This window comes from Artibeus jamaicensis, unplaced genomic scaffold (assembly GCF_021234435.1).
Source record: "Artibeus jamaicensis isolate MK-2021 breed Jamaican fruit bat unplaced genomic scaffold, CSHL_Jam_final contig_3176, whole genome shotgun sequence".
Classification (NCBI taxonomy): domain Eukaryota; kingdom Metazoa; phylum Chordata; class Mammalia; order Chiroptera; family Phyllostomidae; genus Artibeus; species Artibeus jamaicensis.
In genome coordinates, this window is record NW_026521740.1 from 3,990,143 (window position 1) to 4,015,155 (window position 25,013).

At 41.8% G+C, this 25,013-nt stretch overlaps 1 protein-coding gene across 6 annotated transcripts in view; it reads left to right on the forward strand.

The window, feature by feature from the left end:
- UTRN (utrophin) overlaps nucleotides 1-25,013 on the forward strand; it is a 449,632-nt gene that overhangs the window by 139,942 nt on the left and 284,677 nt on the right. For all 6 annotated transcript variants that reach the window (XM_037144913.2, XM_037144915.2, XM_037144914.2 and 3 more), the window contains 9 exons: nucleotides 180-325; nucleotides 982-1,194; nucleotides 11,274-11,384; nucleotides 12,040-12,195; nucleotides 14,854-15,024; nucleotides 17,068-17,247; nucleotides 21,337-21,471; nucleotides 23,499-23,648; nucleotides 24,656-24,817. In XM_037144913.2, coding sequence (XP_037000808.2) covers nucleotides 180-325; nucleotides 982-1,194; nucleotides 11,274-11,384; nucleotides 12,040-12,195; nucleotides 14,854-15,024; nucleotides 17,068-17,247; nucleotides 21,337-21,471; nucleotides 23,499-23,648; nucleotides 24,656-24,817 — 1,424 coding nt within the window. The remainder of the gene's footprint in view (nucleotides 1-179; nucleotides 326-981; nucleotides 1,195-11,273; nucleotides 11,385-12,039; nucleotides 12,196-14,853; nucleotides 15,025-17,067; nucleotides 17,248-21,336; nucleotides 21,472-23,498; nucleotides 23,649-24,655; nucleotides 24,818-25,013) is intronic.

A 25,013-nucleotide genomic window follows, 5' to 3' on the forward strand; every position in this document is an offset into this window, starting at 1 on the left:
TGCTCACAGATGCCAGTGGAATGATTTCAGTGACTAACAGAGACCCTTTTAAGTTTTAATCATAGAGTCTAAGTGCTCATGTATTTGAATTCACTTCTTCTACGGAAGATTAATGGTCTATATGATAATATTAGGGTTCTAATATTGTTTTCTCAAACTAAGTATTTTTAAATCAACAGAAACGAAGAGCCAACCTGGGCACAAATATTTGGAAACATTGAAAACCCTACAAGATATGCTGAATGATTCAGAAAATAAGGCCCAGATGTCTCTGGAAGTCCTGAATGACCTTGCAAAGGTGGAGAAGGCCCTGAAAGAAAAAAAGGTGACATATATTTTAGCTCTTGGAAATCTAGAGTCATTTGTGATATAGCTCATATTTTGAAATATTTTTTCAACCATTAAAAAAATATTAGTCACTTTTGGTCATCACTGGTAAAAAAATTTTTACAATTTGAAGAATAGTGACTATAATGTCACACTATAGCAAGAAGAAAAGATAGTTATATTAAATGTTTTAATGGAATGAAACCCATATTTTTCTCCTATTGTAATGAGCTTAAAATTCTCAACCTGCTTATAATCTACTAAAATATCTTTAATTAAATGAACAATATGATTGAACTGGTGTGTTATCCTTTTCCAGGGTTGAATAAAAATACGTCCCTGGTCACTTAAGATATATGGCTCTGAACCATCTCACCAGTTACAACAGATCCACCAGGGAGCCTTGCACACATGGCCCGAGCTGTGTGTGCTGTTACAGAGTCTTTAGTGTCGAGAATGTGGATGACGTGTGGCTCTCTGGCACGTATGCAGGGAAAGCTTTAATGGTTTTGATTGTGCTTGTTTCTTTGAATGCGTTTTCACAGTTTTTTGATCAAATGCATTGTGAAAGTTTACTTTTTCACAGCGCATGTTATTACCTCTGTACAGGCAAATTGTTGTGCATACTGTTCATCTCTTAAAATTCTTGTCCAGGCCCTTGATGAAGTCCTTGAGAGCCAAAAACCTACATTACATAAACTTGCAGAAGAAACAAAGGCTTTGGAGAAGAGCGTTTCTCCAGATGTAGAAAAAATGTACAATCAAGAATTTAACGATGTCCAGGGGAAGTGGAACAAAGTAAAGGCCAAGGTGTCCAAAGATCTGCATTTGCTTGAAGAAATTATCCCCAAACTAAGAACGTTTGAGGTAAATTCAGAGGCTGTTAGGAGTTTAAGTTTATGACAGGGTAAAATAGTCTAGTAGTTATCATGTAAGATTCAAATATCTATTATTTGAGTATTTTGCATCTTTTCTAGTCCTACATTAATTATGTGCTTAAGTTGGGATTTATAACTTGCTTACCAAAGGTATACTTTGAATGTGCTAGAGAGCACAAAGGTAAAAGAAAGTTGCTTAAAAATGGTCAAAATAATGTATTGGGGATGCAGACCGCCATGATCTACAGACCGGTGACTAGTGGTAACTCAGAGTAGGACACGTGGCCCAGGTAGCAGCAGAGAGCTAAGTCATTGAAGCTGTTTTTTTTTTTTTTTTTAAGAATTTAGACAATTGAAGTTGAAAAATCTGAACTAGACCTTCAACAGACAGTGTCATTTTGGAAAAGCAGGTACTTTGAGGTTCACGAAGACTCAGAAACAGGGCCTTCATCTGAAAATGTCTATAGGTGAAGAAGCACCAGTAAAGGCACGGAGGAAAGGGTAAATGTAGGGACATAAGGAGAAAGCGGTAAAAGTCAGTGTCAGGTATGACACCCAGAACTTTAACACTTTACCTGCGAGGAAGTCAGAGAAGTGGCATTTCCAGGTCACCCGGCTTTGCAATAGGAACAGTCTGGATGAAGCGCGACCCCATCACGCTCCCTCCCTGCAGGCTGCCTCTCCTCCCACAGCCTCCCGACCTTGGTCTTTTGGGCATGTTTTTTATGCACTTACCTGTCTGAAGATGCACTTCTGAAGCAGCCTGGCACAGAGAGGGGCGCTCCACAAATACTTCTCAGTGACCGAAATGAGACCGGTACTAGGTTTGGGTAGGAAATTTCTGTGTTGTGATGTCAAGAGAACATGTATAAGAGGTTATGTGTATGCAGGGTATTTGGATTTAGGTCCTAAAGGATTTGTGTTAAAGATATTGCTAAAAAAAATGTGAGAAGATTGAAAACAAAGAAAAAATGATTGCAAACAGTGTTTTAAAAATTAAAATCAGAGGACATGTGGTAGAAGAGGGGGAAGCTGTCCAGATGAGTGTGAAAGGATCCAGAAGGATGAGCAGTGGTGGCCACTAGGCTTCGGGGGAAGCTCTCTGGCCCCGTCAATGACCAGGAGGAGCAGAGTGGCCCGAGCGGGCGTGTGTGAGTGTGTGCTGCTGGTGGAAGGAGTCTGTTTTCTCTAAGTGTAAGTTGCAGTTCTATAGTGAGTTCTCATTAGCATAAGCCATTGATGTTGAAGAGAGGTGTGTTGTACGTAGCTTAATCGTTTTGCTCATTTAACATTGTGAGTGGATCCACTTCATTTGGTCTGTGTTCAGTTCTACTTCATTCCAACTTTACAAACCAGAATTACCCTTATTTGTGGTTGTAAAATATTGGGTTAGCGCCCAAGCATTGGGTTATCTGTGGTTCTCCCCCAGGAGTGATTCTGCGCCCTGACATTTACTACTGCCTGGAGAGATTTTGTCACAGCTGTCGGGGAAGCGAGGGTGCTTTTGGGACCTGGGTGGCAGGCAGGTAACATCCTATGGTGCACAGAGCAGCTCATGACAAAAAATTTGGGGGCCCAAAATGTCGGTAGTGCCAAGGTTGAACAATAGATCAAAGCTTTTCCATTTTTTCAGAATACCATTGCTTTGTTTTCAAGTTTAAATTTGAGATGCAGTTGGGGAAATTTACAGGTGAAGATTAACCCAAAGGTTAATCTCCTTTCGACGCTTAAAAGTATGTAATAGGGTTAGCTCCACTTGAGCCAATATGTTAATGTGGAATTTAAAGATAATAAATGCTCTTCAAAACACAAAAGAGAGCCCTGTGGTTATAGTAATCCGGCTTTGGGCTTTAGGGAGTTGTTAGTGATGTAGCAAGTTCAGGCACTGAGACTGAGTTTGAGTTTGAGACTGAGTTCAGGCACAAACTGAGTTTGAGTGCACACCAAACTTATTTCCATTAGAATTATTCCATGTTGAACACGGTCATTGGGTACATTTTTTTTTTACTATTATTGAGGTAGGTAGCAGATTTGTAACATCCAGTTATTTTTACTTTACTTTTCTGTCCTAACTACAAGATTGTTGACAGTGTCTGTATTCTCTAAAAATGTGCCCAGCATTTTTAAAAATTGAAATATGCACTTTTAAATTCTAAAGAGGACTTTTACTTTTTTATTTGCTTTGAATAAATTGGTTGTTACTTAACTACTTACAATTCACTTAGGAAAGCTTTTTAATTCTCCCCTCTGAAGATAATTACAATCAATATTCACTTTGAGGTTAGCCTTCTTTTCCCCTCTTTTAATTCCCTGATTTATGATTTTTTAGGCATTTAAGTTCCATTTGTCTTTAAGCAATGAGGCGCAGTAGGTTTTTGATTCCATTCCAATTTACGATGAGTTTTCTAAGGGACACAGCGGATGACTTGTTTCTTTTTAAAATGCATTTTCAGTCACATGGGCAATAGATGGGCAGTGCTCACTGGGGAACTTGAGTGACAGGCAGCACTTAGAACGGGCACTAAGAGCCAGCGTCCTGTGGTCCTCAGCCCTGGTTCCTTGACTGGTGGCAATGCCTATTAACACTGATTCCTGCTGGAGGGTAACATGCTCTAACTAAAAAAATTAAAAGTTTATGAGTAGCACTAATTCTAATCATTTTTCTCCCACACTGATAGAAATAAATGATATTGGAACATCAGGAGGGGCATTTAAATAGGCATTATTTAAATGTGTGAGCTTGGAGCATGCATTTTCACTACTCAGAACAGCGATACCTTTCACTGGCGCAGCACATTTAAACTGGGAATGTGTTTTCCCAGCTTTCGCTCTCTGGCTCCACCATCCAACAATACGCGTTGGGCGATCACATCATTTGGTGTGTGCAGGTTTCGGTTTTCGGTTTTCTGTTGGCAATTAGCGTTTTCCTCCTGTGCCTACATTTCCTTTGTCCGCGCGCGGCTGGCTTCTTTTGTACAGTGTTATGGCCAAATGTGTTCTTAAATTTAAAAGAAAAATCTATTCCATGCCAAAGTAATGAGCTCAATTCCTATAATTAACGATTAAAATGTTAATTGGTGCACTTAAAATTGCCTTGTGGAACGTCCTCCCACTCCTTCTAGGCACCAAAACATCTAAAAAATATGTGAAAAGGTAATTTAAAAAAATCATTGATTTTTACTGACAAGATTTTCTTATGAATAATGGGGATTAAATGTTGTAAATTCCCATCCCCAGCAATAATACCTTTGGATTCAGAGGTTGAAAGATTCAGACCTTTCTGCTCTGCAAGGTCTCCTGCACTGAGGTGTAGCTGCAGGGTGAGGAGACCATGCCTAAGGCCCAGGCAAACTCTGCCTGAAATTCACCACCTCTCTGGCCTCTTGGGACCCCTCCTCTGACCCCTCCCAGCTGTGCTCAGCTGTCACGTGACCTCTGCCCTGACAGTCCCCTTACCCTTGAAATCAGGCTTCTGCTTCCTGTGGCACCAGAGTTGTAGTTCTGGCAAGTATTCTGTTGTCTTTGCCATGGTAATGCAAAGTGTTTTCCAAACTAGCTCCGAGCTCCTGCCTCTTTCTTGCCCCTGAAGCCCTGCCTGCATTCGCCCCAGTGAGCTGAGTTGGGTGGGAAGACAGTCTGGGGGCACCAAGACCACACTGGACAATTGCCTTTCTTGGGAAATGTCACCAACTTGCTAGAAATTTGTACCCCTCTCTGCTCATGCTCACTATTTATGTACGTATGTATATATGTACGTATGTATTTATTTAAAAGATTTTATTTATTTCTTTTTAGAGCGAGGGGAGGGGAGAACAGGGCAGGGAGGGAGAAAGAAAGGGAAACACTGATGTGAAAAAGAAACATCAGTCAGTTGCCTCTCGTACACTGCCCAACTGGGGTCTGAACCCACAACCCAGGTGTGTTCCCCGGCTGGGAACTGAACCAGTGACCTTTTGCTTTGCAGGTAAAGCCCAGCCCACTGGGCCACACTGGTCAGGGCCGTGTTCATCCTTTGAGAGTGAGCTTCTACAAGCACTCTTCAGTCTTGCTTGCCACCCCACCTGCGGCTGCCTCCCCTCCCCTGCGATTCTGCACCTTCACACGAATACCGTCTCAGGCCGGCCTTTACTATGGTGCACCTGCTAGTCTCTTCTCCCCCAGCGCGTGGGCTCTTGGAGGAGAGGAATCTTGTCAGGCCTACAGCAAGGACACGGGTGTGACTGTAACTACTTTGGAGGAACCTTCAGACTCTTGCCCTATTGTGCCATCTCTGATGGGGTTGGATCTCTAACACCTGAGTGCCTCATTTCTATAACGGGCAGGACCCCTCTGCAGTCACACGCCTTTCCTCGCACACGCTGGACGGACTGTGTGTTGTGCTCTGACCCCAGTGAGGACGGGCGTGTGCTGGGCCTCCGGGACCCGCAGAACCAGGTTTTGAAATTACTCGGGAAGTCACTTTAGGGTGAAACACACAATGGAAACTACTTTCTAAGTGATATGCCATATAGCAATGCGGCTGATTTAACTCTTTCTAGATAGTGGATAATTGATACGACAATCTTCTAAGGTTTTTTCCCCCTCATTCTGAATACGTTTTACTTCACTAAAGGGAGTGTTGATACATTCTCAACCTGAGATTTAAGAACCCTGCTAGTTTCAGATGAGGAAATGTAGTAGCAATGCCGTTGCTGGCCTTCCTTACTGAATTAGGTAACATTTTTAAAGAGCACTCTTGAGGTTGATGAACATAATCAAGCCAGACAAAACAGAAACCCTGTTACCTTATGACTGTTTGAATTCTCTTTTCTCAGTTCTTTTTGCCTCTGTATGTCCTGGGTTAGAAACAGACTTCTTCAGAAGCTGTGGACATTCCAACAGAGCAGGGGAGGAGCAAAGTAAAGTGTCAAGAATTTCGCCGTAAACAAAGACTCAGGGAGGTCGCTGTGTGCCCTGGAATCTTACTGCCTTAAATCCAGCCTGGCCAAGCCTCTGATTCCTGCCACCCTCAGCTCAGGGGCTGGGCTGGGAGAGGGGCTGTGGCGGGATGAGGGAATTGTTCCAGTGACCTCAGCAGCAGGTGTCACCAGCCCGATGCCACAGACCAGCGCTTCTGAGCAGTGGCAGTCAGTGTAGAGTTCGGGCCCTATTAGTCTGCAGTGTTTGCTGCTTTGCTTTTCAGAACTATTGTAGTGATTGTTTTATGTTTGAGGATTTGTGAGTGTACACAGGAATGAGCAGTGGCTGGTAGATAGTGCTTACAGCTTGCATTTTTTATTACAGATTTAAGAACATTTTCAATTACAGTTCACATTCAGTATTATCCTGTATTAGTGTCAGGTGTACAGCATAGTGGTTAGACAATCATGTGCTCTACAAAGTGGTCCCCCCACTATTTCAAGCACCCGACTGGCCCCACCCATAGTTATTACAACATTATTGACTATGTTCCCTATGCTGTAATTTGCATCCTTGTGACTATTCTGTGACAACCAATTGGTACTTCTTTTTTAAAAAATATTTTTCATTTATTTATCTTTAGAGGGGAAGGGGAGAGAGGGAGAGAAATATCAGTGTATGGTTGCCTCTCATGCATCCCTTGCTAGGAACTGGCCTGCAACCCAGGCATGTGCCCTGACTGGGAATCAAACCAAGATCCTTTGGTTTGCAGGCCTGTGATCCATCCACTGAGCTACACCAGCTAGGGCCCAATTGGTACTTCTTAATCCCTTTTTCACCCAGTCCTCCAAACCCTCTCCCTCTGGCAACTGTCAGTCTGTTCTCTCTGTGCCTGAGTCTGTGTCTGTTTTGTTTGTTTCTTTGCTTTGTTCTTTAGACTCCACATGTAAGTGAAGTCATAGGCTATTTGTCTTTTTCTCCCTGATTTATTTCACTTCACACAATAGCCTGTAGGTCCATCCATGCTGTTGCAAAAGGTAAGGTTTCATTCTTTCTTATGAATGCATACATTGTGTAAATGTACCACAGTTTTTTTATCCACTCACGTACTGATGGACACTTGGGTTGCTTCCATACTCGGCTATTATAAATAATGCAGTTTACATATTTTTTTTTGCACGTGAAATAATGACATTTATTTTAGAAATTTACTAATAAGTTTTCAAAGGACTGAGGTCACCCAGAGAAGACAGAACATTAGAAATTACCTAATTTAATATATATGTTCATATATTCATTGATTCAATGAATATGTTCATCTTCTGCAAGTGGATGGAGGTGGAGAAAACATTAAACGGGCTCACAGGGCATCAGCTCAGAGATTTTCAACCGGACAGAGAAACACTGTGCCCGTGACTGTGACTGCTCTCACTTTCTCGGTAACTTACTTTGCTCTGTGATAGAATGGAAGATGGGCACACTTGTGCTATTTTTGAGTCACAGGAAACATTATTACAAGTGGATAGACACAATGTTTTCCTTCTAAGCAAAGCAGAGACACCGGAGTGTGAGCAGAGCTCCCCATGTCCCCACTTCCTGCCCCGCCGACCCCACAGTTAGTATTGATCTCAGCCACCCCTTCCACCTGGTGTGGCCCACAGTGGGGCAGGTGTGTGATGCTCCCTCCAGGAACTGTTTAGGTTGGGCTTTCCCTCCTTTATCGTACTTGTTTTCCTCCAGCCGAGCTAGACTCTATCGTCCTCAGTTCTCGGTAGAAATATCCTAAGTAGCAGCTCCTCTAACAGTTATTTTTAAATCAGTCACTTTTGAACAGTTTTATGATGGAACAGGCATGAATGTTGGCAGCATTAATACCCTTATGCAAACATGTGCTCACCTTGCTTATTCCTGTGGAGTCTCTGGTGGGAACAAACACAAACAACGAAGTTGGAAGTGGTAATTCCTTAATGGAGGTAACTGTGGTCACAAAGCACTGGGTTTCATAGATCTTTGTATTAATAGCTATCATTTATTGCCCATCAGCTCTGTACCAGGCCCTGTTCCAACGTTATCTCTGTTTTTCAGAACAACTGGGCAAGGTATTTGTCATTTTTCGTATGCTGTAGATGACCTTCTGAGGCTCAGAAGAGAATCAGTTTCTCTTGGCCTCATGGCTGGAAAAGTGCTGCGCCTGGAATTCAGACCTTGGTGTTTGTCTTCCTGGGGGCTCTCGGCATCTCCTCCAGACCAGCCCCGCCAGGATTACGTGCAGCATTTTCCATAGTGAAAACAGCTTTTCAGATGCCGAAGTGTGAGAAAGCAGGCACAGGTGTTTGTGACCTGGGCGTGCTCACATGGGTCTGAGTGTGTGAGAGACACAGGAAGGAGGGGGGTTGGTGCCATCAAACGTCCTCTCCTGCCTGTGTCTGGGAGCCTCGAGGCCATGGGCTCCAGTCAAGGCTGTGACTAAAACAAGTTCCTTGGGACAAAATGCTTCCATACGAAGGTCAAAAACCCTTGGCCCCGGAGACTCTTGTTTTTTTTTTTATTCAGAACTAGATTTAATGGATTGCCAGTTACGCTGCCTCAAATGCTTAAAAAGTTCAGAATGGGAATTAGCGCAACAAGTGGCAACAACTTAACCGGGCAGCATCCTCCATGAACTCGAAGGGTGTTTGTGAACTCTCTCTTCTTGCACATTTGTGTGTTTGCACACTGGATCTGACCTTGCCCTGACCATGTCCTTCTAAGCAGTCTTCTGTGGTGAGATCTTAGAATGCTGGAGCAAATAAAAGGAAGATATGTCAGCAATTAAAGTAAAAGGAAAGTGCAAGTGTAGCCTGGGCCTATGAGGACAGGGCGGGGTGGGGGGGGAGGTTTGTGGGAAGTGCAGTGTGAGACGAGGGGCTTCAAAGCTGTGGGTGAACTGAGGGGGGAGGTCTGATATTAACAGAGGCAGAAAGGCCAGACCTTGTCGGCACTTTTTGCTTTCCATCCTCATCAGGGAATGGCCCTGCAAGCTGGAAAGTGCAGCATGGTCGTTACTGACAGCGCCTTAGAGCCTGAATTCTGAGTTAGATGGAAATGCTGTACCGAACCTTCAGATGCGGCTGAGTCTGCTTCCCCCGGCAAGGGCAGTTTTACCTCTGATCTCGAGGTCACACCACGCAGCTCGTGAGAAATTACCAGGAAAGTTGAGATCGGTGAAAGTCTTCATTGAGGGGAAACATCATTTTTTAGAAGCTAAAGACCTGAAGCAAGATTTACGTCTATTCTTGGCTATAGATAAATGACCAACCAGAGATCTTCTGTGTGTTAGGAAAGAATGTGTGGTCACCAGGAATCGGCTTGGATGCCACTAATAAGCCTTACCCACACTCATTTCCTTTAAGTACTGCTTTCTTTACTTATTTTTTGGAGGAGGGATATTAGATTATTAGACTCACAGATTCATGGACTCACTGAACTAAAATATTTGCTCATTTAGTTCAAATAATGCTACAAACCATCATTTTTGGCAAGCCATGCTTTCAGTAAAGGATTTGAGAAAATCTCTTATAACCTCGAAAGAGAAAGATTGAAAGCCTGTTGAATGTGCTAGTATTAGGTCAATTCCCATATTTTGAAAACTAAGCCAAAAATTTGTTGATTCACGAGTGACCTGGTATCCTCCTGGGGAGATGCTCAGGTAGGCACTGTCATTGTCCTCATTTGTCACCTGGGAAAACCCCAGCTCCCTCCCAAGAACTCAACAGAAAAGGAATGCCTCACTCCAGGTTTGCACGTGAGAGAGCTGGGAGGTTAGCCGATAGGAGAGTGGAGAGACGAAAAATTCAAATCATTTTGTGAACTCACAAGACAAAGTTTGTTATTTATAAACATCAACTCCTGAATTTATGACAGAAGCCAAGTAAGCAATATGAGATGGGGAAATGTAATTTTGAGGAAGTCGTGGGAATTCTGGAGTTTCAGCTAACCACACTATTGTGAATGATGTGTCTATAAACAGTCAAGTAAAAAACAAAAGAAAGGCAACAACCCTACCATAGGAAAAATAAAACAATTTCAGATGGCATTTTATGAGTGTACTTTTCAGCACATGAAGTACCAGTTAGGTTTCCTCGCTGTCATCCATTCCAGCATTACGAAGATAAGACTGCACGGTTCTGTGTGGCCTGTTGCAAGGGCATGTGGAGTTGACATGGTTCCCAGAGTGTGTAGATGAGAGTGGTGAGTGGGACACCTGCAATCACATCCTACGACCATCGTGGAGGAACTGGGAACGTTTAGCCAGTGGAAGGCTGAGGGAAGACATGGCGGCCGCCTTCAGACCTGAAGTGCTTTTCGGGCAGGATAGAAAAATCTGTCTTTATTCCTGGCGTTGAATGGGAAGCAAAGAGTTGAAGATGGTACAAGGACACAAACTCAGCCAAGTAACAGGGAAGCTAGGAAGTCGGGCTGACTGGTGATGGAACAGCAAGCCTCAGAGAGAAGTGACCTTTCCTTTTACTCCAGTATTAGAGGTCAAATCGGACCTGTTTATTTGCATTCTTTAAGGGCCAGTTCCGGTGTTACTGCCTATCTGAAGTCTCTTGTTCACTGCCAGATATTTCCTTTCCTACTTGTTTTAGGCCTCCCGCTAACACGCGCAGTACTGGGTTAGTGCATTTCGTCTGAGAGACTGGAGCTGGGGAGCGGACTGTCTGTCCTGGGTTCTGGGATAACAGCATCCAAATCAGAACTCAGACCAGTGTATTTCCTTCCCTTCAGAACCATAATTATTTCTGCTTTGCATAGGTATCTTCGGGAGAAATTATTATATAAAAACAGAAGATTTTTACCTGATTATAGCAAGAAAAGCATTTTCCCTGTCATTTGAAGTTTTAATCATACATGTATATTGTTTACATTTAGGCAGAATAGCTTGGTTTGCTGGGGAGTGTTTTGGAAATTTTTAGAATGATCAGGAAACTCATCTTGTGGGGATTTTGGTCACTTGGGAAGAAAATCATGATTTTCAAAATGGGAGCATTAAAAAAAAATTAAAGGAAAGTGATACTGTCAACGTTTTGAAAAATTGCCATTTTTCGTCAGTAGCAATAGATTTTGAGACATTGTAGGTCGAAGGTCACTGAGTCATATCCCCGTTGGTTATTGTGTTCGATTCAGGCTCATTCGAAAGTCACGGAGAAGTGGAGGGAGGGCGTGAAAGACTTAATGGAAGAGCCGGCTGCCCAAGGAGACGCGGAGGGTCTGCAGAGACAGCTGGACCAGTGCTCGGTGAGTCTGGACGACCCAGCAGGTCCGCTGCCGTGCACAGCACGTTCTTCTTGCCCTGCATTATTTGTGCTGTTACGAACATTGTAGGAATAGGACATGACAATAAACTGGGATGAAATAGCTTTCACTGCTGAGCTTGTTTGACTTTAGAGTTAATAAAAAATGACTGATTTATTTACATTTTATTTTTGGCCATGGTCATAGAATTTTGGAGAGAGAGAACAAAGAGCCTTGTAGTTCTTTGGGAGCTGCTCTTTCATGTTATGATGACCATCTTGGTGGCATTATTACCAAGTGTGTATTGCTCTTACTATGCCGCATGGTGCAGCTTTAAAAATATATTTAACAAATGAAATTTCCCGGTAATACCACATATAATTTATATGTGCCGAATTCATTAGGCTTCTCTAAATTACTTTAAAGTGGTATTTCCTGCTGAGAGTCAAGTATTTCTAATCTAACTTGGCAGATAGTTAGATGAAGAACCCTGGTGAACTGAATTTTGTAAGGCACAATATTTTTGAAGCAGTGAAAAGTTTTGACTCCCAAGCAGTCTGTTTTTATAGTATTTGCAGGGGTGAAAGCAGACAAACTGTAATTATGGTATGTATTGCTATGGGAATGAACTCAGCAAAGGGTTAATTTGTGTGTGCAGGCATTTGTTAATGAAATGGAAGCAATTGAATCATCGCTGAAAGACATGAAGGAGATAGAGACTAGCCTTCGAAGTTGCCCAGTTGCTGGAATCAAAACCTGGGTGCAGACAAAACTCCTTGACCACCAGACCCAAGTGGAGAAATTGAGCAGGGAGGTAGGTTTCTCTGCTTTACTGTCTGTTCTCCAAGCAGTAAAGTGATAAAATTGATTATACAGCCCATGCAGTTTGGACAACAGAGAGGATACTAATTGTCCAGTTGGCCCCTCAGGAATGCGCTTGGTGTGGTTGATAAAAAACCAGGAAGGCTCTGAAGCTGGAACAGCGTGAACAGGGGGACTCAGCGGGCTGGGGATGGGGAGATCTGAGGTGAGGAGGTAGTTGGGTGTGGATCGTAGGTGGCCTTGGAGGCAGAGATTTTTGCATTTTATTTCGAGGACGACTTCATGCAGAAAGCAATTTCAGAGATTTGAACAGGGAAGTGACATGGGACAGATTTTGCAAGGTTGCTCTTGATTCCATCTGGACAATTTGCTCTGAAAAGGCGGGGGGTTATTGCCGTCTGGGAGAGAAGAAGGCTCCTTGGACGAGGGAGATGGTGGAGGTCATGAGAAAGGTTATGCTTGGGCTGTGTTTCGTAAATAGAGATGAGAGCCCAGTAACGGACTGGGCATGTGACGTAAAAAAAAGCAAACCGTGGAGGACAGGCTAGGATTTTTGCAAAACCTCCACTTTGAACTGTGGTGCCATTTACTGGTGGCAAAGCCTCAAGGAGCAGCTTTTGTGGGAGCAGGCGGCACGTTGGCTTCCATTCTGGAAGGTTAGGTTATTCTGCGCATGTTCAAGCCTAAAGAAAAGCTGAAGTCATGGTAGAGGGAGCAGCCACATAACTGTTCCTAAATTCGACAGTTTGTAATGTTTTATCATGTTTGCTTTCCCATTTTCTCCCCTGCTCTCTTTACATATGGACACACACACACACTTTCTTTTTCTGGTGAAAAACATACTTTTCACCAGAAGTACGTTTGACAGAGATTTGAAAATATCAAGCCCCTAAATACTTCAGTATTCTTCTCCCCTGAATGAGGACAACTCTTACACAAACCACCGAACCATTATCACACGTAAGAAAATATTCTGTAGTATCACCTAATAAGTGAGCCAAATTCAAATCCCTCTTGGTGTGCTGCAGTCTGATAGTATATGCTGAGTGGGGTGTTGGGGGAAGTGAATAGGGGACATGGTTCGGAAGTGTCAGCGAGGAACAAGGAGATAGATACATGGGTACACGTATGTAGATGGAGACACAAGACTCCGATCTGTGTCTGCCTCTCTACATGTGTCCGTGCACACACATGAGGACATAGAGTTGATTGTGAATTGTTACTGATGCAACGAATGGGAATAAATCATGGGACATTAAGTGCCCTCAACGAAGAGGCAAACCCCCAGTCTCTTGAATTTCCCAAGTCATAAAGAAGTTGAAGAAATTTTAGATAAAATCATGGGGCCAAATTTTCATTTTGCTAAGAAGGGACAGACATATAAAACCAATAGAAAAAAATATATGCTATCTATTAATATATTCATGCTCTCATGAAAGGAAGAATATTATAATGACAGAAAATAGGAAATTTGTAATTTCAGGGTAGTTAATTATGATTTTGAGCTTTTCATTTTTCAAAAGTTGGCCAGTGACTTTATCTTTTGCATTTCTCTATGGACCCATGAAAGTTATATTACTAACTGGTGTCCAGGAACTACTAGTAAAGAGAATTTTCTGGAAGTGGGGCCCAAGAAACCTGTACATGTGAGTATTGTTTTAAAGCTGACCAGATTAAACAGCCAACCAGCCAGGCCTGGGGCCAGGGCTGTGTGTGCTGCTGGCAGCAGGCTCCCCGAGCACTACGCTGGCCGAGAAATCCAAGTTCCCATTTGACCCCTTCCTATTTTTAGGATAGCAGTCCTGTTGGGGGGGGGGGAACAGAAAAGCCCTGGAGTGTGGCCCCTTGCTCTCCTGAGAGCCATCTGATTCCTGTCCTGGCCTTGGGTCACTGTCAGCTTCACAGCCCAGCAGGCCCTGGCAAGGTGCTGTGAGGTTGAACTTGAGCGGGAGGTGGAACCGTGACATGAGCTTGATCTCTGTGGACGGTGTCTTCTCCTGTAGTAATAGTGAACTTGTCCTTAGAGGAAGAATGTCTCTGAAAGTATTTTAGGCTTCTCTGAAATTTTTAATCAAGTTATTGAACCAGGTTCAGAAAAATACTTGCTTCCTAATGTAGCTTTTTTGTGTCTCTTTGGAATATATAAATATAGTAAATTATCAAAACCAGAATTTTACAGAGTAGTGTTTTATGAGCATCTGAAATAGAAATCTCTCCTCTGCTTTTAAAAGTCAAATCTTAACATAGAATCCTGTTAAAAGGAAAAAAATGGATATTTTGGTTGCGGTCAGGGTTTTTTCCCCCCTGTAGTCAACAGTGCTACTGTAGATTTCCTTGAAATATATGCTCTTATTGCTGTAGGTTAGATTTCTTCATTTGGGATTACTTTATCAAAAGATAAGCATTTTCAAAATTATGATAGATATTTCCAGATCACATTAATAACCAAATGTGAACTAGAATCCCAGGTATGATTATTGTTTTCATTACTGCTTCTATTTCACATCAGCTCAGAATGTTTAAAGGCTTTTATCCGAATTTTAAAATGGAAGGCGCTTTGCGGAGGTATCGCTGTGCCCTTAGCTGTTAGGAACTTGACATTTACTGTAGTAACGTTGGTTTATTTGGGTACATGGCTTTTCTTTTCTAGATTACTATTCAGAAAAGTAGGCTGTCTGAAAGTCAGGAAAAAGTGGTGAACTTGAAGAAAGACTTGGCGGAGATGCAAGAGTGGATGACTCAGGCGGAAGAAGAGTACCTGGAGAGGGACTTTGAGTACAAGTCGCCCGGAGAACTCGAGAATGCTGTGGAGGAGATGAAGGTGAGGCTGGGCAGTCGGCGCTGCAGGCTCCACCTCTCCCTCCCTCCCTGTAAAAACCAGTCAGTGACTCATCTATTCAGCTGTAAAGTGTGATGATACAGTCAGCCCTTGAACAGCACAGAGGTGAATTTCGTGGGTCCACTCAAAGGATTTTTTCAATAAATACTGTAAATGTATTTTCCTTACAGTTTTCTTAGTAACATTTCATTTTCTTTAGCTTATGTATAGCATGAAAAATATGTGTTAGTTGATTGTTGATGTTATGAGTAAGGCTTCTGGTCAACAGTAGGCCCTTAGTAGTTAAGTTCTGGGGAAGTCAAAAACTATACATGATTTTGACCCCTTGTGTTGTTCAAGTGTCAACTGTTCATGTAAAGTTTCACAGTAGGATTTTAAATTTGAGAAGAAGGAAGGGTAGCCGCAATGGTTCTGTCGGGGAAGGAAGTTCAACTTGGAGCATGAGTCGAATCCATGAAGGGCCCTGAGATGTTTTCTTCTGTTAGAACTTTGGGGGCCACAGGGAATGACTCAGAAACTCAGTGGCATCACTCACATTCGTTCTGTTGTGCAACTGGCACCACTATTTCCAGAAGTTTTCAGGAAGAATTATTTTTCAGTAAGAAAAAGAAAGCCTTTTCAATCTGGTTCATCCTTATTTCATCAGATAGGTTCTTCCAGTTACTATTACGCATGGGGTACAGAATATAAAAGTTTTGTTCGTGCAGGTAGGTAGGAGCGGGGATGTTGGCGGGGGTTTGGTGTCGGTCGGGCTGCAGGATGTATTGCTTGTGAAGTTATGTTCCTGTGTTGCTAGTCTTGAACACTCTCTTTTTTAATATAACGAGAGAACTGGGCATCATTCCCAAGTTTCTAACACTGCTTCACGTCTCCTGTAGTGTTCAAGCCAAAGAAGATAGTGATTAAAGGCTATTTTTAAAAATAAGATTAAGCAACACATGTAACATTTTAGGCCAAAGTTAACTTGCTTAAAAATGTAACCACAGCACAAACCTCTGTGTGCATATTTAAAAAAGAGTTTGATTTTATCCAAGGATTACTGTGTATGAATACAAGTAAACACAGTAAGGGACTTTCATTATAATTACAGTATTTTCCTTGAAACATCCGTTTTTTAGTGCAGCTTTTTTGAAAGCGTTTAAACTATTCAGTATATAAGGTATTTTAAGGGTAGCCCGTTGTGGTAAGAACCACCTTATTTCATTTATTCACTTTCTTACACCACAGGCGTTGCCGTTTGGGGCTCACTGAGGTCTCTGGACACAAGAGTTTAGAAAAATAAGATTTATACCCTTGACTGGGCAACGTTCTGTTTGTTTTCATTTTTCCAAACAGCTATTAGAATTTTAAAAACCACTATGCTTAATTATTTTTATCCAACCTGGGAAAGTTTAAAACCACTAAGCAGTAAAGAAAGCTAAAAGAGAAACTAAAAGGCTGGTGTTGGTTGATTTTCCTGAAAGTGAGGCTGTATCCTAAGTGTGGGGTGGGAGTCAGGAAAGAAGCTGTTTCTAGGTCAGATCTTTCTACTGTAACTTTATCCTCTTTGAAATGCAGTTCCTTATCATGAGGATAGATGCACCTGTGTCCCAGGAGGGAATATATGTTTGAGTCATTTTTAAAGGACACCTCGACAATGATGTATCTCAATTTTTGTGAACATGCCTTTATTTCAGTCTGATATGCTCTGGACTCTGGTGGTCAGTTCCAATGAACTCGTATTCTTATCACGGGCCCAGACTTAGAAAAGGCCTTGTGGCTGTGAACATAACTTAGGCTGACTTCGGTTAACATTACCTGTTGGTAAAGGAAAGAGTTCATATAGGACTGTGTACGTTGGGGCATGTAATGAGTTCGCATTCTTATTTCAAAACCACTCCCCGTGGTGATTACCTAAATAGTGTTCCAAACGAGGTAGTCGGAGTCATGCAGATGTTTTCATTTTGGTTTAGTTATTTGTAAGAAGAAACAAATTGGTTAGTGAGAAAGGGAGACAATTTTCAAGTCCATCCTTTCTTGGAGCAGAGGGCGAAAGAGGACGTGTTGCAGAAGGAGGTGAGAGTGAAGATTCTTAAGGACAACATCAAGTTGTTGGCTGCAAGAGTGCCCTCTGGTGGCCAGGAGTTGACATCTGCGCTGAATGTTGTGCTGGAGAATTACCAACTTCTTTGCAATAGAATTCGAGGAAAGTGCCACACACTAGAGGTAAGTTACTTTTCCAGTGATGCATTTATGAGACCGAAACTCTGTAATGTACTGACTGTTTCCATATCTTGGAAGAAAATTCCATTGTTTCCAAGTAGTGGATCATAAAAGAAAAGTAGTTCTTGTGTAATAGGTTGATAAAGGGAAGCAGGGATTAAAAAAAGAGAGAGAGAGACCAAGAGCTGCCCCAAATTAATGGAGGGTTCATGGAAAAGTCATTTACCATCTTCAGACTTTACTTTTTAATAGGTAAAGTCAAGGTTTTCCTATCACAGGTGACCTGTAGGGTCTATTTCAGTCCTAAAATTCTAGAATAATATACTGTGAACATCTGTTTTGTTTTGTTTTGCCTGGTTAGTATGCAGACATGAGTTGAGAGGTTTTTTTTTTTTTAATTACTTAGAGTGGCATCTAAAGTTAGAGTCACCCAAAAGAAAGCACAACTTAAATATGCTGGTCATTTTCTGGACCATCACCCCGTCAAGCCATTGGGTGTAAGATGTAGATTGGGGTGTCCAACCTGTGACCCCCAGGCCACAAGCAGCCCGGGATGGCTAAGAACGCAAAACTGTAAATTTACTGAAAATATTGCTTAGGTTTATTACTAAGTTTACTCTAAGTTTTATTACTTAGATATGTACTTTTTCTATATTAGTGATCATAAACTTGGGACCTGCTCAATGATTTGAAAAGATTATTGAAAGGGCTGCTGCAGTGAAAGTTATTATGTGAGGACTTTTTTGCTCATGGTGGTGGACACCATGAAAATTATGTATGGATATTTTTTTTCTTGGTCATGGGTTTTTGTTACTGTTTGTGTATTGAATGTGTGGTCCAAGACAATTCTTCTTCCAGCATGGAGATGCTGTTGGCCCTGAGATGCCAAAAGATTGGACATCCCTGATGTAGATGACTCTATGAGGCTTTTGTAAAAATAAAATTAAGCTCTTGCTTATTTTTTATATTAGTATGACTTTTATATCTTACTGAAAAAAGTTTAGGAGGCACTTCAATTTAAATTCACTTTAACCTCAAATAAATGATAACAGTGTGGTAAATCCTAAAACCGTAAACAGCCACAATGGCAACATTTAAACTGCATTCAGTCATTACTCACTAGTTCTGAAACTATTTTGTGGTAAGATACATCTGGGTAATTGAGACTAGCTCATCAGAAAGCTATGATTCGAAACCTCACTTTTTCATGTTAACACATTGTGTAACATAAAACACCTAAGGTTACTTGAAATATTAAAATCGTGTATGCCTAATCTTAAGTCCGGGTGAACAGTCTTGAAATTGAACTTTACTATAGTCTTATCTACGTTTTCTTCTCTGTCATTACCACCCTTGACTTAGCTCTTTTTCTTGTTGTTTTCCTATGTATTTCTAGCCAAAATAACAACTCATAATATGTTTATATAACGAATGGAGTCCCCAGATTATCCCAAGCTAACAAGGGACTACGGTGTACTCTGGGTCATTTCTTCAGGCCGTCTTTATGACCCAGGCGTGACAGTTCGGAAATGAGGAATGACATAAATATTTTGAGGGTTTGGAATTGCTTTGAGAATTACTGTTAGAAGTACTTTGGAATTAATTTGAGAGAATTACTTTGAAAGGAGAGAAGGAAAAATGCAAGCAAAAAGGGACACAGGTAAAAGAAAACAGAAGACCTTGATGTCTTTGAATGGGAAACAAAAAGAAGGAAAAAGAAGTTTAACAACAGAAATACTTTTAAAATTGTGTCAGATGGTACCAAGGGATCTTGGGCAGAAATAGTCCAGATTTCTAAATTAGAATAAGAATGCCTTTCGATTTTAGGACCTTGATTAGTTTTAGACTCCTTTAAAATGTCTTAAATCATGGAATATGTCAGACTTATAGAAGAGTAGAGATAACACTACTGGCTATAACAAATGTTAGCTTTTTGTCAGGTTTTCCCAGATCTTGTTTTTAAAAATAAAACAAATTAGTATTACAGAACCTGTTTTCCTCTCTTCCATCCCATCCCATCTCTCGCCTGAAGTAATCATTATCCAGAAGTTAGTGTATATTCTTCCCAACCATGTTTCTATATTTTTAACACAAACACTGATGTCTCAGTTATCAGTTGCTATGCAACAACTTCACCAAAACTTAGTGACCTGCAAAAACAAGCATTAACTTTTTCTCATGATTCTGTGCTTGATTTGGCTTCGCTGGGTGGCTTCCTGCCCCGTGTGGGACATTGGCTCACTCAAGTGGCTGCATTCCACTGGGAGCACTGCTGGAAGCTTCATGATGTCCCCTCGTCCTCCGGGGCTCACTCCACGTGGCCTCTCCACTGTGCAGCTTCTCTCCAGTGTGGCAGCTGGCTTTTCAGAGGGCAGGAAGCAGAGGCTTCCAGCCCTGTTAGAGGCTGGGTGTGCAGTTTGACACACAGTCATGTCTGTAGCATTCTTTCGGTCTAATCAAGTCACAAGGCCAGCCCATGTTCCAGGGGGGCAGAAAATTTCACTACTTAATGGGAGTAGGGGCAAAATACTTGTGGCTGTTGTTAATCCACCGCAGTTCATGCTTTGGTCATGAGTTAGTTACTCTCCTCCAACTTGCAAAGTGTACTTATGCTTTCCAGGGACTCCTAAATCTTAGCAGGTATAGCATCAAGCTAGAAATCCAGTATCTTGTGATCTGCACCAGGTCTGAATACAGAGGTGGCTGCTTCAGGCAGTTTCTTCAGGTGCAGGTGTTCAGGGGTGGCGGCACTCAATCTGGTGACCTGGGCACGAAAACACTATGTTACTGCACCCCAAATACGCACATACAGCAGTGAGCCAGGCATAAGAAAGCCTCAGCTGGTGCTTCATTCAAAAACATTGGGGCAGAGGACAAAAATAGCACTGGTACTAGTAACTCAAATCTGGTAAGAGTAAATCTGATCATCTGAGAGCCATGCTTTCTTTCCCATAAGAAATTGGGCTCTGTTTGCAGCTGAGTAGATATTGCAGACTGCTTTCTTCTACCTGTAGAAATCTGGGGGACCAGACACACCTTTTCTCTTTTCGTCTTATTTAGGGGTTGGCAGATTACGTCCTGAGGGTCTAATCTGCTTCATGCCTCTTTCTCTATGGCATGTGATCGAACAATGGTTTGTATATTTTTCATATCTAAAGGGTTGTTAATAACAAACAAGACACACACAAAATAAACAGAAAAGAATATGTAGCAGAGGCCACATGTGTCTTGTAAAACTTAAAATATCTAGTGTATAGCCTTGTATGGAAAAGGCTGCTGCTCCCTGGTCCAGTACACAGCTCATTTGGAAAGCAGGTGGGAATGTGCCTTCTCTTAGCACATCTGAAAAAGCACCAACCCAGGAGGCTCCCCGTGGAACTCTTTCTCTTAAATCAATCAAATAGGCCCCGCCTCTGTGGGCAAGGGCAGTTCTTCCCACGGTTTTCTCCTAGGAAGTGGGGGGTACAAATTTATCTCCTCTTCTCATCCCCCTTCAACTCCCCATTAACATGGGGAATAAATGATTGCCAGTAATACAGTAAGTACAGTATAAGTCCATTTGACTAAAATATGGTTCTTTGCCTGTATAGAGACGTTCATATAAATTTGGAAAAAAAGTTGCAAAGAGTATACAGTGAATTGTTACATCAGTTAATTCTGAGTTGGAATAGGATGGATCCCATGGAATTCCAATTTTCTATATAATTTTTTAAAAGGGTTGCAATTATGAGGGCTTGTACCTTTCTATTAAAAAAAACAAAATAATAATATTTTCCTCCTGGTTTCTTCTACTAACTATATAATTTTATTTTTGACTTTTAACCAGATCCTTGAAACTTAATTTCATATAAATGGTGAGGAAGCTCGTTCCTCTTTGCCTCCCATCTCCCTGCAATTGGTCTAATACGATTTATTATAGAATTAGATTTCACTGCACTTACTTGACATTGCAGTTGCATCAGATTCTAAATCTTCATGTATACTCCTACCTGAATGAAACGATTGTTGATTAGAGAGAATATGTAGCCCTAGAGATACAAGCGTCTCTAAATGGCTTCGTATTTAATTTAACGTTTTTCTCGCCTATGGTAGGAGGTGTGGTCCTGTTGGATCGAACTGCTTCACTATTTGGATCTCGAGACCACCTGGCTCAACACGCTGGAGGAGCGGATGAGGAGCACAGAGGACCTGCCCGAGAAGACAGAGGCCGTCAACGAGGCACTGGAGGTGGGCGCCGGGGGCCGGGGCATTTCTTCCTGTTGTCGTGAAGCCCAATGAGTGTTAAAATGAGGAACCTGTGATGCCTTAGACCAGCAAACACATTTTCCCCCTCAGTGGTTTTCAGTGGAACTTGTGTTGCCCTCCATTGCCTGAAATGTTTATATAATCACATATATTTAGATCATTGGGGACCTTCTAACTCAGCCTCCCAACATTTTTAGTTATTTGTTAATTAGTACGTTTTAGACACTGGAAAGCACTCTAGTGATTTTCCAGCCTTTTTTTTTTTTTAACCAGTCCCTGGGTAAAACTCAGCCTTATGTTATTAGGATATATAACATATGTCCCGTTGCTCTCCTGGTTCTTCATGAAGTTATTTTTGCTCATTAGACATGGCTCTGACTGTGTTTACATTGGCTCCTGCTCTGTTATCTGCAGGCGTGGAAAGTTGGAGGGCACACTGGGGAGGGAAGAATTGGAAGTGGGGGCTCCTGTCCCGGGAGCTCGTCTCCAGGCCTGGCCTTGAGTTCCTTGAGGGCAAGAAATGCACCTGATTTTTTTTGTTCTTGTTACCAGCCCAGTGTGTGGTGCATGGTGACTTAATAACTGTGTCTTAAGTGGATTAAAATATGAAGAGAATAGATTCGGTTTGAAAAGAAGAGAGGAAGAGGAGAGATGTGCTTTCAGAATTGCAGGGCCACTCCCAGTCATCCAGTAGATGACTGGATTGAAAACCAGGAGTACGTCGATGTAGCACCTAAACTTTGGGGGAAGGGTGCCCTGGGGGAGAGAAACTCTCACATCGTAAATGAAATAGCAGAGTGAGAGATCAAGAGCACTGAAAAAACAGAAAAGCTTAATTTAAAAATAAGTACTTTCTTAGCATGAGAATTAAAACATGTGCAGGGGAGGGCAGAGGGGGTAACGGGGGAAGAAGAGGAAGGGGTGTCAGGAGCACGTGTGAACGACCCACGGACAAAGCCAAAGGGGGTAGGATTGAGGGTGGGAGGTGGGGGTGGGTGTGGGGGGGTGGAGACAACTGTACTTGAACAACCCTAAAAATAAATTAATAAATAAATGTAGAAATCAGTGACATAAAATAAATAAAACATGTAGTCTAGAAATATGAAAGTGAAGAAAAGTATAAGGCAAACCCTAAGATAAACACTTTTAACATTTTGGTATTTTTCTTCTAATTATTATTATTATTAGTTTAAAAGATTTTATTTATCTTTAGAAGGGAAGGGAAGGAGAGAGGGAGAGAAATATCAATGTATGGTTGCATCTCATATGTCCTCTGCTGGGAACTGGCCTGCACCCCCTGGCATGTGCCCTGACTGAGAATTGAACCGCCATCCTTTGGTTCGTAGGCCTGCACTCAATCCACTGAGCTATGCCAGCCAGGTCATAATTATTATTTCTTTTTTAACATACACACTGGAAGTTAGTGCATTATAGCAACCGGATCGAAGGCTATGAAATTGTAAGGGTTCTGGGGTCATGTTGAAATCTGAGCCCTTCTTTCTGCTGTGTGTACGTAGGCAAAGGGTTTAACTTCTCCAAATTTAGTGCTCCCATCCGTGATATGAAGTAATGTTTAACCCCGTGGCTAATTGGATTGGTGTGTATGCACAGTTGTGTCCATAAACCGGGGCCTCGCCCTCTGTGCGTGTTGTGGGAAACTGAGTACCTGTTTTTAGTAATGCAATCAATACGTTAGAGGTAATTTTTTATAGTATTGTTTTCTGCTTTCAAATTTTGTGTCATACCCTGAACATTTTCCTGTGTAGTTAATAATTATTAAAATTGTTTTATGGAGTTATTTTGTCATACATTCATGCCAAGTTCTCAATTTTATGTATTTTTAAATACCATAATGGGTATTTTTGGAAAGTAATTATTTCTAGTCTTGTTCCTTAGGTAGATTTTCAGAAAAATGGAATTACTTGTTAAATAAATGGACATTTTCTTGGACCCTTGGTACATTAGCCTCCTCCATAAATGCATTGTGTCTTTCCCCCATCCCTGTCCAGTCTCTGGAATCTGTTCTGCGGCATCCGGCAGATAATCGCACCCAGATCCGGGAACTCGGCCAGACCCTGATTGATGGAGGGATCCTTGATGATATCATCAGTGAGAAACTGGAGGCTTTCAACAGTCGATATGAAGAGCTGAGTCACCTGGTAAGACCTGGGATGTGCATGCGTGTAGATTAGGAGCGCGTGAAAGGGAGCTGACCTCAAGAATTTTACCAAGCGGAAGTTGGTAACCAATATTAACGGGGTGTTGTGGGCTTTGAAATACTAGTTGAGGAAGAGTAGACCTAACTCTGATAAGGCAGCCAACTTGATTAAAAGAAATCTATCTTTGAGATGGTTTCTACTAATGACTCTTGAATTTCTCTTAAGGATCAGATTACAGTTGTATATAAGAATAAGAACTCGTGTTATTCCAGTAAATAGTAGGGCCAGCAGAATCCGGCATAAGCTGTTGTTCTAAAATACCACGCTGTCTTAATACACATCCAGGATGAATTACAGCATGTGTGTTCATTTCAGTGAGTAGAGGAAGGAGACGCTTCTTCCGTAGGAGGGGCGGGTGGGTGCTAGATGCTTTCAAACACATATCAATAGTAACTGTTGATGTTTAGGTCATCAGTAAAATCAGGCTTAATTCAGAAGGGCAGCAAATAGAAGGGCACTTGATCTAGACCATGGAAAAAAGATTTCTGTGTTTACCCTACTGATAGAGATTCTTCTTGTGTTTTGTATTCATGTTGATAGGCTTATTACTGATTCCTGGAGATGTCCTAAATTTATAGTAAATGAGAAAATGACAAATTTTTATTCTCTATTTAATGAGCAGGAAATCTTTATATTTTGTTACTGTATGTAGACAGAAGTGAAAATTAGTAATTCACTACAAGATATATATATATATATATATATGACACTATATATATATATAGTGTCATATATATATATAGATAGTATCTTATATATAAGATATGAAGATATAGAGGGACCTTTTCACTGTTATTGTTGCTAGTTATTTAATTGTATTGCAGGACCAAGTCTTGAACTAGAGCTTCAATTTCTTTTCTTGGTGACCAGCATAGGAGGGTTTTCTTATATTCAGTTATATAAATTTGTTTTGAGTGACTAATGATTCAATTTTATCCCTTGTGTAGGCAGAGAGCAAGCAGATTTCTTTGGAAAAGCAACTCCAGGTCCTTCGGGACACTGATCACATGCTTCAGGTTTTGCAGGAGAGCTTAGGGGAACTGGACAAGCAGCTCACAACATACCTGACGGAGAGGATAGATGCCTTCCAAGTTCCGCAGGAGGCCCAGGTGCTGCCCTAGATTGGAGGCGTGTGGGTCGGAAAAAGAGCGTATGCAACTGTGTCCTCACCTGCGAGAGAACCAGCCCCTCCTGGCACCCCAAACCCATAGTCTGTGAGAAACGGCGACCTTGCATATGGGGCAGCGTGTGGGTTTTGGAGTTCTCTTGGTCTCTACGTGAAACCCTGGTAAATGGGCACCATTT